The sequence below is a fragment of the Camelus dromedarius genome, chromosome 21 (assembly GCF_036321535.1).
Source record: "Camelus dromedarius isolate mCamDro1 chromosome 21, mCamDro1.pat, whole genome shotgun sequence".
Taxonomy (NCBI): Eukaryota; Metazoa; Chordata; class Mammalia; order Artiodactyla; family Camelidae; genus Camelus; species Camelus dromedarius.
In genome coordinates, this window is record NC_087456.1 from 25,049,103 (window position 1) to 25,062,408 (window position 13,306).

Sequence of the window (13,306 nt, forward strand, 5' to 3'; positions counted from 1 at the left end):
GCCTGTAGGGTTTCTGGTCCTTGTCCTTATCTCATCCAGTTGCTCAGGTACTGCTCCCTTTTGTTTTACTGCTGCGAATATGGAATGCCATTGTTTGGGCACAAAGATGGAGTCCATATTTGGGACTAGAAAAAGTTTGAAAATCTCTGTAGCGCATTAATAACTTATAATAGGATTTCTATGAGGAAGATGAATATAACAATTAAAATGACCTTATAGCCATGTATTCATGTAAAGGAAACCTGTTGAGATACTTCACCATGCTTCTAAGTCTAAGAATATATTTTTTACCTGAATTAACAAGAATGCGCATATTAGTGTATATTACCATCACATAATAGTGATACCTACTAAGTATATTGAATGATATGTAATTTTAGACTTTTTACTGTGGAGCTGAGCTTGATAAAGGGCAGGTTTATCTTGGGCCCCATACAAAGGGTATTACTGCAAACTTACTGAATTTTGCAAATCTCTGCAGAATATTAATAACCAACATGTATATTTTACATGGCCCAAAAGGCTTATAAAGTATATATGTACATAAACGACAGGATAGCCATCACTTACCTGTGTCTCGTGGTCATATGTAGAATAGGGACCTCGAATGTTTATTAAATAGAAGCGGATAATGTTGTAACATGCAGTTTTCTGTATTTGAAGATGTCACCTTTGTGTCTTTTTTTCCAGTGTGCTTTTGCTATTTCCAGTATTGCATTTATTTTACTGAGTAACATTTTATTAATAAGCAGTTTTCCTCTTTGTGAACTCGGGCTCATTGGTACTGTGATGTACCTGATTATTATAACCAGCTCTTAGTCCACATATTTAACAAACCGAATACAATATTATTTAGTAAGGTACTTTGTTCTTTCTGTACACATTAAAGAACTCTCCTTGGTACTTAAGACTTTCCCTGTTTCCCAGGGATGACCCACGATTTCCTACAGTTCGTGGTGTCCTGAGGCGAGGGATGACAGTTGAAGGACTGAAACAGTTTATTGCTGCTCAGGTGAGTTGTACTGTTTATAATAGTGGAAAATTGAGAGTGTCTTAAAACTCCTATGCTAGGGTTAGACAGAGACAACTGTGGTATTTTTACCCAGTGAGATATATGACCGTTGACTCTTAACTGTTCAGGGTAACCAGATTAGTTTGTGCATACTTAAGTTCTAAATTCCAGTGGAAACGAACTTGCAAATATTGGTTGGGTTATTTTCTAACATGCTTCAATTAAAGAAAGTATTCTAGGCCATACTTCTTGCCCTTTAAGCCATTTTATTATTGTTTTTCTAGGGTTCCTCACGTTCAGTTGTGAACATGGAATGGGACAAAATTTGGGCATTTAACAAGAAGGTACGTGTTTTGACTCTCGGTCAACTCTCTTTTCTCATGCCTAGCTCCTACGTAGTAGAGTACGTGAAGAATTCATTAGTGTGCTCATGGTAGAGAAAATTTTGTGAAGAATACTGTAATTTAGCAGATTTTCAGGAAAATGGAATGTTTTACTTTTTTGAACATATATAAATTGCGTTAAGCCTGTTAACTATACCAAACAAGTAACAATGATTAAAACAAACAAACTTGGAGTTATGGGGAATGGTAACAGTTTTTTCCTTAAATCTTTTTTGAACCCTTTGCATTTCATTTTTCTGCTTTCAAGCTGCGAGCTCTCTGTAAGAAGGTATTACTTACTGCTTTTATTTGCCTTACTTAGCAATAGCTTTTAGCATATTACATGTTATAACCTGAGATGTTATACAGCTTTGAAGCACAATCACATTTCTGTAAGAGACTTGCTTAAACAAACCCATTGAAAATGCATTATTCCTAGTTTTTAAAAAAATGTCCTCTAGTTTTCTTAGTGGCAGAGGGAAGATTTGGCTAACTCCATTCTGATGTTCCCTTGTGTCCTGAGAGGACATAGGGTTTTAAAGTTACATGTTTCATTGAATTGTATTGAAGGCTTATTAAGTATAATTCCTGTGTCTTACTGAATCTGAATCTAGCTTTTAAAAAACGGTTTCTTAAATAAAAGTCAAATGAGGAATACTGCATATTGACCTTGTTAATTATTAATTGGAAGCAGACGCTTAGACACTATAATAAGGCAAATCGTTAAAGTGCCATGTTTTGAACTATGGTTTCTGTGATTGTGTTCTGTAAGTTCTTTTTTTTTCTTTGTATTGCTGCTTGATTGTGCTGATGCCTTGCCTCAAAAAATAGTCGCTTGTCTCGCATGTGTCTTGAATTTATTTTAGTCTTTTGTGTTTAGTTAATTTTTGGATACATAAGGAAAGTATTAATTGGTTCTCTCTGTTGCTGCTGTTACTAATAAATACAGGCAAAGTTAATGACATTGGTGTCACTTTTCACTAATATAGTTTTTAAAGGTTTTAAATTTTAATGACGTTATACACATACACTTAGTTTAAATATATGAATTATATTGCACTATAATCAAATAGTTCTATAGCTTCTAGTAAGATGAACAGAATATTTCCCCATCTTCTTTCCTTCTATTTTCTCTCCCTACATAAATCATTTTCAGCTCTTTTGAATAAGTCTTTTGGTGTTTATTGCCATGTCTCTAAATGAGATATGGGTGTTGCTACTTTTTTATTTATTTATTTATTTTTAGGCATCATCAGTTGACTTTCCACAATGGAAGATGAGGATTTAGGTCTCTTACTTTGTCTCATAACTTGTTGGCTTTCTTGTAGCTAATTGCTTTGTTTGGTTTGGTTTTGTTGCCCTCATTTGTTTAGTTTCATGGTTCTGTCTCAAAGTCTTCACAAGTTGTTTGAATTTCCTACCGAAATGTTCCCTTGCCTCAGATATTTAAGCTCGTCTTGGAAACATCTCTGCCGGGGCCTCTGGCGCTACTCAGATCTGATCCAGTTGAGTGGCCCGTTAACTTCGGAAGCCCAGCTGTCGTCCCAGGTCAATCTTCCTCGTCGTCCTGGGAATTCTCTTTGCTTTTGCTTCTGTGATGGAACATCTGGTTCCTGGATCTTTCTTCTCTTTTTATTACCTTTCTGCTTTGCTGTACTATATCCTCTGAGAAGGGGAACATGGAGGGGATGACGATTTTTGAGACCTTGTATGTTACCTTCCTCTTCGCTTTGAAATATCATGGTGATGTGCCTTAGGGTGGGTCTGTTCTCATCCATTTCTGTTGGAAGAACATGTGGCTTCCAGTCTGGAAACTTATGCCTTCAGTTCTGAGAAAATGTCTTGAATTCTTTGTTTCTTTGTTTTGTTTTGTTTTTTTTCTACTATGTTGTCTTTTTTCTTTCTGAAACTCTTCTTGAGCACATGTTGGGCCTCCTGGACTGTCTCTCTAATTTTATTTTCTCTGATTTCCATCTCATCTTCTGGCTCTACTGCCTGGGAGATCTCCTCAGCCCTGTCTTCTCAACTTCTGTTGAGTTTTTCATTTGTGCTGTCACATTTCCAAGATTTGTGCTTTGAATTTTCAAAATAACTTCCTGTTCCTATTTCACAGTTATAATATTATCGATAATGTTTTTTTCTTGTAACATCTCTTTCCTCCAGGTTGTTTATTTTGTTTTTTCTTTGATATTGAAGGCATTTCTCAGATGTCTGGTGAGCATTGGTTATCTGCTTGCATTTAACACAGGGGACTAAGAGTTATTGGAAGTCCCAAGAGGAAGATTGGCTCTGTCAGCTGAGCCTCACTGTAGGAGATCTGGCTGGGCCAGTTAGTTGAAAATCTCCATACCAGTTACTTTATATCTTATCTCTTGGGTTAGACAGTATTTTCAGAGGACTTTCTGTTAAACTGCCTGAAGTGTGAAGGCCTGACCGCCAGGGCTTTGGAGCCAGCCAGGGAAGACTGCTGGGGCTCTACATCTAGTATCATACGTTCTCTTAATCCCCTTGTCTCTGTGCAGTACCCTCACCTTCAGAAGAAGAGTCTCTGGACTCTGGAGAAATTTAAAACCACCGATCCAGAGATTTTTAGAATTGTACAATTTTAGAACTGAAAAAGAGTTTTAAACCTTTTAATTCAAGATTTCCCAAAGTTGTCTGATCCTAACCATCTGCTTGTTAAAAGTAGATTTCCAGACTTTTAGACCATTAGACAAGATTTCAGACCATTATAATCATAGTTCTTTAGGGTAAGTGGCCTGAAAAACTGTGGTAGCCGATGTTCTGAGGGATTATTGTAATTAGTCAAGCGTGAGAAACAGTCTCCTGCCCTCTTTGTCAATTGAGGAAACTGCGCTGCCGTGCACTGAAGAAAGTTTCTCAGGTTGGGTCATTTAGTTTTAGCTTCTTTAAAAGAAGAAATTGTATCTTACTGGCTTAAATACGGAACTGAGTAGTCACAAATCAAATCTATGCTCATTCTAACCCAGTAGAAGCCGAAAGAAGGAACCCTTTAAATAGTAAGAATTAATGAATTTAAAACTCCAAGGAAAGAAAGAATGAAATAGTAAATTTAGAGAGAGGCTGGTGCTGATTTAGTACTGGCATGAAATAGAACAGATAAATAGTAACAGTCAAGGGGGAGTTTCATGGCTTTTCAAACATTTATGAATGATCCTCTAAGCATGGTTTCTTCTCTGAGTTCATTCAAACTTTCTACAATATCAGAATCTGAAAAATACTCTCAAAGCAACCAAAACAAAACAAGAAAACCCAACCAAACAATAGCAACAAGAAAAAAAACCCAGTACAAAACAAAAACAAAGACAGCCGAGTTTAATTAGCCATTAGCACTATTTTTTGCATCCTTCTGATGGGAAGAAATGACTTTCATTACTTTTACCTGGTTATAAGACTCTATACTCGCTTCTGTCTACATTTTTCCTCCAAATACTTTATTTAGTGAACTGCTGTTGTCATTGGTCATCATGGATCATTTTAAATTGAACGGTGAAGCGAGAAAAATACATCATATCTGGAAGGGGATGCTACTGCTGTTTTGGAGGTAGAGAAGGTTAGATTGTAATGAATACTACCATTCCTCCAGTTAATCTGCAAGTATGGATTGATTACCTGCATGTGCCAGGCCCTTGCTAGGTCCTGGGAACACAGTGGTCCCTATATATTTATGTATGTGTGTGTATATAGAGAGAGAGATATATATATAGCATGCAGACCAGTAGAAACATCTTGTTAATACCTTTAATCTGTAGAATTGCCTTATTATAGTGACCTAATGCTATTTTGCTTTTGATGGTGATTTGTTGCCTAACACTGAATATAGAAAGTGATACTAAAACACATACAGCTCTGTTCCTTCAAAATGGTCTTCTCTGACAAGACAAAACTGAGTGTCACATTTACCCATAGGATTGTTATATAACCCCACAGGATAAGTTTTCCTTCTAATACCGAAGTTAAAAATTGTTTTCAGAATATTTTTAATATTATATTTTAACTATTGGTTTCTTTTCGCTTGTCAGTAGTTCTTGGAAAGGAACTCTAAATCCTTCACGTAGTCTTTGTTTATGATTGTTTTTCTTTTTTCTGCTTGACAGTTCAATGTTAGAGAAGCATTAGAAGGTAAACCAAAAAATTAGTAAATGCAGTAACAAAGAATGCCAGTTAGTATTCCTGTGCTATTACTAATTTTTTTCATAAAGTTTTAAAAAATGCATAAATGTTTTAACACAAGGATGCCTTTGTTGTAGGTTATTGACCCAGTGGCTCCACGATATGTTGCATTACTGAAGAAAGAAGTGATCCCGGTGAACGTCCCTGAGGCTCAGGAGGAGATGAAGGAAGTAGCCAAACACCCGAAGGTGACCTTCCAGTTTCACCAACGTTGCTCTCTCTCTGAATGAAGGAGCTGGATAGTCAAAGGGGGCATGGGCCTGGGTGGCTCTAGCATGGTTCAGGATCATTTTCTCTTCAACATTATTTGTTAGGATTAGATACTATTTTTTTTAATTCTTTATAAAATTTTTAAAGGTTACTTTCCATTTACAGTTATTACAAAATACTGGCTATACTCCCCATGTTGTACAGTACATCCTTGAGCCCGTGTTACACCCAGTAGTTTTACCTCCCACTCCCCCACCCCTCTATTGCCCCTCTTCCCCTCCCCACTGATACCCACTTACTTGTTCTCTGTTATCTGAGTCTGCTGCTTTTTTTATTCACTAATTTTTTTTTTGTATTTTTTAGATTCCACATATAAGTGATATCATACAGTATTTGTCTTATCTCTGACTTATTTCACTTAGCATAATGCCCTTCAAGTCCATTCATGTTGCTGCACGTGGCAAAATGTCATTCTTTTTTATGGCTGATAAGTATTCCATTGTATATATAAACCACATCTTCTTTATCCATTCATCTATTGATGGACACTTAGGTTATTTCCGTATCTTGCAGTTTGTAAATAATGCTGCTGTGAACATTGGGGTGCATGTATGTTTTCAAATTAGTGTTTTTGTTTTTTTCAGATATACACCCAAGAGTGGAATTTCTGGGTCATATAGTAGTTCTGTTTTTAGTTTTTTGAGAAACCTCTATGGTGTTTTCCACAGTGCTTGCTCCAATTTACATTCCTGCCAACAGTGTAGTCTTGAAGCAAAAATAGATCCTTTTATTCCAGCTTTGTGAGTTGTCTGTAAATATTTTTGTTATATAATGAAGATTATGTCCATAGACTAGCTCACTCATATACTAGTAGGCCAATAAATGAACTCATAACGTTTCTCATAACTATGTTACATTCATAGAGTGACTCACACATAAGATACTGTGCTTCATGAAGTTATAAGTGTTCTGCATTGTAGCCTTATATGATTGCTTTTCTATGTATGACGTTAGCTATGTTTTAATTTTAAACACTTTGTTTTCAATGAGATTTCGAGAGAGAGAGAGAGAGAGTGTGTGTGTGTGTGTGTGTGTGTGAGTGTGTGAGATTGATTTGCCTTTGCCTTTATCTTACATCTGATTGGTTCAAGCAATTGAATGGTGGTTTCTGATGTGTCCTGTCACCCACTGCAGTTAGCTTGCAGGTGAAGCATACTTAATGTTTTAAAGTGAATGGTGAGAATAAAACTTTTTAAGAGTACTTATTTGTTAAGATGACAGTTGTGGTCACATAGCTTCACAGTTAAAGAATAAGTAATTATGAAGACTAGGTAATCATTAAATAACTGTTTGATTAAGAAACACTTTAAATAATGATGTGATTACTCAGTTTGATCTCTGGAATTTTTGTTATCATTTTCCTCACAAAATGTTCCATTTTTAGCCTGTCAGTATTTTCTTTTGAGCGCAGCATAAGTTGTTGCAACATACTGATTTTTCTCAAATGCTGGGTGCATTCAGTGAATAATTATTAAACACATGCTATTTAACATTTATTTTAAAGGTTCTCCTTATACACTTTTTTCTTTAAATCTCTGCCAAACAAACATGTGAAATTTAACAAATATAACATTCTTTTTATTTCCCAGATCTCTTTTTTTTTCTTCCTATTAATACATACTGAAAAGGCAGGAAATTTATCTTTATATACATGTATACTACTATCTTCAAAATTTGTCTCTTAAAATATGAAAGGTCTACCATTTTCTGCAAAGGGGACATACCTTCCTATAATGTTCTGTAGCCACTGATGAGGAATGACTTTATTTTCTCCTTTGCTGCACAAGCAATGAGATTTTGAGGTTAGCAAAGTGGATTCTGGTCAGAGGGACACTATGAGACAAAATACTCCTACCTCTAACACTAAGGAATGGTTGTTTTAGGCCAGAAGCAGTGTCATGGGTAGACCACCTCATATAACTCCACTGGCATCGTCGGCCAGGTGGCTGACCCAGTGTCACAGAGCCAGGATTCAGACGAATAAAGATGACTTCTGTTTTTGTAAAGCAATAAAATGAGTGAATGTATAAATTTGCATCCTGGGTCCAAGAAGTTGTTTCAAGCAACCGTCTCCTCTTTTCTCCTCGATCAGAACCCCGACGTTGGCTTGAAGCCCGTGTGGTACAGCCCTAAAGTCCTCATTGAAGGTGCTGATGCAGAGACGTTGTCAGAGGGCGAGATGGTCACGTTTATCAATTGGGGCAACATCAACATCACTAAAATACACAAGTAAGAACTTTTTGTTTGTCATCAAATAAATATGGAAGAAAAGTCTTTTGTGTTTATTTGTTTGTTAAAAATTACCTAATTCAGAGCCGTAAATGCTGCTGACTGGTAAATCTGCCCAGGCATAGTTGCTGCAAATTCTGGAACATTAAATATTTTCCCATATATGTTTCAATTTATTAATAGGGTATCAGAATGTCTTTTGCTTGTGATGTTGAAAATGACTATGTTATATATAAAATATCGTTTTAATGCTTTATGTTCCCTTTTTATCATGTAATTCTCATTATACAATTGCCTGGTGAAAGGATCCTTTGGATAAAATTTGTATATATATATAAAACATTCTTTATCCTAAAATCTACTTTAAAATTAATTGTTTTGTGATAAGTATGAACCTTCCAGTTATTACAGTGTGCTGCACTTACCAGTTTGTTAAGATTACATAAATGGGACGTAGTATGCTAAGATTGATCTAGTAAACTCTGAAATCTCAATTGTCCAGTCAGTACATACAGTTTCAAGTGGTTGTTAAATGTTTTAAAATATGGTATTTTAGATTTTTAATGCTTACTGCAGGTGACTTTAAAATTCGCCAGCATGTTCGCGTTCTCCATCAGCTGTGTGTGGATGTGCTCTCCTGTGGGCTGTTACTGTCTTGATAGCAAGGATTACCCTTCGTTCATCCCTTAACCAGAATGTGTCGGGCACAGATTAGCCTCTCAAATAAATGTTTGACTTGAAATTTTTCCAAAGAAAATTCCTTCTCCGTTTATTACAGATACAGAACGAAGTAATGCACTTATGGCAATTATGGTTTATTTTCTTGAAACACTTCTCAATCTTATTTCTAGAAATGCAGATGGAAAAATTGTATCTCTCGATGCAAAACTGAACTTGGAGAACAAAGACTACAAGAAAACCACTAAGATCACGTGGCTTGCAGAGACCGCACGTGCTCTTCCTGTTCCAGCAATCTGTGTCACTTACGAGCACTTGATCACAAAGCCCGTGCTGGGAAAAGACGAGGACTTTAAGCAGTATGTCAACAAGGACAGTAAGGTAGCCTTCTAAAAGACACCATATTTCTTCTTTGTTGTATAAGCCTTTCTTTAGAACTTTTAAAATTAGTTTCAAGTATTTGTTTCCTCAGATAAAATGGAAAAGATTGCTAGATTTTTGTTATAAAATGATGTAAAGGAAATACTTTCATTTTACAAATGATAGAAACTGAGGCACAGCGAGGCTAAGTCACCTGCTTGAGGACAGGCAGGCAGGGGCCGAGCTGGGATTCAGACCCAGGCGTCCTGGCTCTGGGGCCCTCGTGCTTTAACAGGTGCTGTGCCAGCGTGCCTTTCAGCTGGGTCTCTGTGCTGCTTGCACTGTAGTTCATGCTTGCGGTGGGAAACTTTATATCTGCAGAGACACCAGTCAAGTTAGTTAAAAGTTCCCTGAAGCCTATCAGTTTATAAATGTTAAGTTTTAGAAATACATGAATACTTATTATTTTGATATTTCATTGCCTTATTGCCTTACTGTATGTGCTTAACTAGTGAAGTTTTTAATGTATCTATTTAAAATAGGAATATTACAGCTACTGGAAAAACTGCTTGTGAGGGGAGGGTATAGCTCAGTGGTAGAGCGTGTGCTTGGCACGCACGAGGTCCTGGGTTCAATCCCCAGTACCTTCATTAATAAATAAAAATAAATAAATAAACCTGGTTACCTCCCCCCAAAAAATGTTTTAAAAAATAAGTAAAAATTTAAGAAACATACCTCCCGTCCCCAAACCTCCCCTTCCAAAAAAACCAAACAAACAACAAAAAGTGCTTGCACTTGAGAGTTGTTTTTAGTGCTCTGATTTTTAAGAAAACGTATTTTGTGTCCTGTCATCTTCACAGCATGAAGAACTAATGCTGGGGGATCCCTGCCTTAAGGACCTGAAGAAAGGAGACATTATACAGCTCCAGAGAAGAGGCTTCTTCATATGTGATCAGCCTTATGAACCTGTTAGGTAAGTCATTGTGACTGAGCAGTTATGGATGGTGCTTGAAGCTCTTTTTTTTTTTTTTTTTTGCTTGAAGTTCTTACAAGAAATAATATTTAAAAAATTGAACTTTCACTAAAATGCTGTACCTACAATTCTCTATTCAGTTTGATTTGTTCTTCTGTATTTATTATTTTAGACTTTACTATAACAAGTGATAACTTTGCAACAGCATAATTTTAACACATTTTATTTCCAAAACTAAACCATCTTACTGTTCATCTTCATGTGGTCCAAGCAAAAAGGAAAAATTTCAGTGTTATCTTTGGGTAAAAATTATTACTGTTACCTTTTCTTTGTAGTGTATTTTAGTTAGATCTAATTTAGAATATAAATAGTACAGCAGGTACATTTAGAGGATGATAACAAGTTGTGTGTTCTTTTTAAACCGTAAAGTAACAGAATTACTAGAACTTTGTCTCTAAATTTATGTTCTTGTTTCTCTTGGTTTTCTTTTTTTGTCTGCTATTTTTTATTGCATCTCTTTAACTTTGTGATCAGACCTCACTCCTGAGCTCCAGGCTTGTGAATCTAACTAAGGCCTTTTAGAAATCTCTGAATAGATAGCTTTCAAGTACGTCAAACTTCAAAATTCAGGCCACTCGGTACCATCTCTGATTGGCTCTTCTCCTTTATCCTCCTTTCCAGGCAGTCAGCCTTGTGTGTACTGCCTCCCTAGTTCACAAAACTCTGTGCATCTACTGCTCTGCCTTCTTTCAGGTCCTACACATTTCTTCCTTGATTGCCAAAATAGTTTCTACGGTCGTCTCTTGCTCCCAGTTTGGCCCTTTTCTAATCCACTTTTCATATGGCCACCAGTCTAAAAATTTCAAAGAAAGAATTGTATCACATTTCCTCCCTGCTTAGTAATTCTTGTCAGCTTCAAAGTAAAATCTAAACTTCTTAGTTTGACGTATAAGAGTCTTCATGTCATGGCCCCTCCACCCACTTGAGCCATACCTTTTGTGGTTGACCTGTCCCTGATCCCTTCTGTTCAAGATACTGGACTGCTTGGGGCTTTCCAAAGGCATCAAGTGCTTTTGAACATCTTGCTTTTTCATGGAATGGCCCTACTTCTTTTTCTTCATCTGGTAACCTTTCAAATGTTACTTCTTCCAGAGCTTTCTTAAATTCCTCAAATCTGGATAGGTACCCAACCTATGTGTCCCCATTGCATCTAGGACTTTCTTCTTCAGAATATTTATCACATACTGTTGTATCTGTCTGTCTGTTTGGTCTCCACTGCTAGAATTCATTAAGGGCAGATACTGTTTTTTCTTTTTCATTTTAGTGTCATATTGCCTTTAGTCAAAAAAAATCATGCATGTAAACCGCATAACACAGTGCCTGGTACTTACTAAGGCCTCATTAAATACCAGTAGTGGTGGTGGTGGTACTAAATAGAGTAATGCACAGAAGAGGGTAGGTTCTCAGTTTATTCTGAAAGAATTACTGAACTTTCTGACAAATGGTGTCAGATCAGCAGCTACATGCAAGAGTGAAGTTGGACCCTTACCTCATACCATGTAAAAAAGATTAACCCAAATATGGATCAAAGATCTGAATGTAAAAGCTAAACTATAAAACTCTTAGAGGAAAACATAAGTTTAAATCTTTGTAACCATAGCAGTGCTTTCTTAAATATAACACCTAAAGCATAAACAACCAAAGAAAATATACATAAATTAAACGACATCAAAATTTTAAAATTTTGTGCTTCAGAGGACACCATCAGGGAAGTCAAAAGACAACCCACAGAATGGGAGAAAGATATTTTCACATATATCTGATAAAAGACTTGTATGCAAGATAAATAAAGAGTCCTTATAACTCAGTAATAAAAAGACATGTCCAGAGTAGACAGTTTCAAGAAACACAGTAGATTAGTGGTTGCCAGGGGCCAGAGGGTTTGGGGACTGGGAAGTGATAGGTAAAGGGTACAGAGTGTCTTTCTAGAGTCATATGGATGTTTCAGAATTAGGTAGCGGTAATGATTGCACTATTTTACGTAGCCATTGAATTGTGTACTTGCAGAGGGTGGAGTTTTTGGTATGTGAATTATATCTCAATTAGGCCATATTAAAAAATATTGAAGAAATATGTAAGATTCTGTTGTTACTGAATTCTTTCTCTTCTTATTTTTACTCTGCGGCTTTTACCACAAAATTGGAAAAAATCTTTTGCTTATGAGTAGTCTCAGGGGCACTGGATTTTGCTGTACCCTGTAGCATTGAAAAATTCTTATAAAATATATGTTTTACAGAAATTCTGCTTATAAGCAGATTAGGTCATTATGTAGATGCATTTCCTCTAAGTCAAGAGTGAGACCATTAACATCCACTATTGCCATTTCTGGTGGCAGAGTAGATGTACGTTTGTCTGGACTTAGCACATTCATATCTATAAAAGTTCATAAATTGAAAGTTTATAATCAGCACTGTCAGTTTTTATTTATGTATTTATTGTTTTTAAACTACTCTGATTAGCCTCTGATTTGCATAAGAGAATGTACTACTTATTTATAGTTTTGAAAAGCATTAACAGTGCCATTGAATTAATCTAGGAATTCAGTTTTAATTGCTGTTCGGATAATTTTGTTCAAATAAGCTTTTTTGTCCTTTCATTTTCTTTTTAGTCCGTATAGTTGTGTAGAAGCTCCGTGCATTTTGATATACATTCCTGATGGGCATACAAAGGAAATGCCAACATCTGGGTCAAAGGAGAAGACCAAAGTAGAAACAACAAAAAATCAGGTAAATATTGACTTTTATGAATATGTCTCTAATCAGTGATCTTTCTGTCCAAGGGTTTAGAATCTGTTTCTTTACAAAGGATTGTCTTCCTCACTGTTGAGACTGAAGAAGACTGTAGCTCTTTCTTTTGGGGTTTTTATCGTTGTTGATCTTTCTTGTAAGATTTCAAAATACCCTGAAAAACAAGATTTTTAAAATTTAATTTTGTTATGTGAAAGAGTAAGAAAGACTAGGCTAAAACAATGTTTTTTCCCCAGTAGAGCTGTATTAGATCCTTGCCCAGGGTAACAGCAGTTGTTATGATTGAGTTAGGACAGTGACCTGGTATTCTGGCTCCCTGTCTGTACTTTCCTGTCAAACTCCAGGGCCTCTTGGAGAAGAGCTCCCAGCAGTCCCTGAGGTTTGGGAAAGAGAAAAAGAA

The 13,306-nt window shown here is 36.2% G+C and overlaps 1 protein-coding gene and 1 non-coding gene across 3 annotated transcripts in view; both read left to right on the forward strand.

The window, feature by feature from the left end:
* The window catches only part of EPRS1 (glutamyl-prolyl-tRNA synthetase 1), a 56,081-nt gene that overhangs the window by 18,009 nt on the left and 24,766 nt on the right, over positions 1-13,306 (forward strand). Inside the window, exons 11-18 of one of the 2 annotated variants that reach the window (XM_031438394.2) lie at positions 928-1,012; positions 1,297-1,356; positions 1,664-1,684; positions 5,667-5,777; positions 7,952-8,088; positions 8,940-9,147; positions 9,987-10,099; positions 12,768-12,885. In XM_031438394.2, the coding sequence (XP_031294254.1) occupies positions 928-1,012; positions 1,297-1,356; positions 1,664-1,684; positions 5,667-5,777; positions 7,952-8,088; positions 8,940-9,147; positions 9,987-10,099; positions 12,768-12,885 (853 nt within the window). The remainder of the gene's footprint in view (positions 1-927; positions 1,013-1,296; positions 1,357-1,663; positions 1,685-5,666; positions 5,778-7,951; positions 8,089-8,939; positions 9,148-9,986; positions 10,100-12,767; positions 12,886-13,306) is intronic. The other variant, XM_031438395.2, reaches the window with a different exon arrangement.
* On the forward strand, positions 9,705-9,776 carry TRNAA-GGC (transfer RNA alanine (anticodon GGC)). Its single transcript has one exon. It is a non-coding gene; the product is annotated as a tRNA-Ala (tRNA).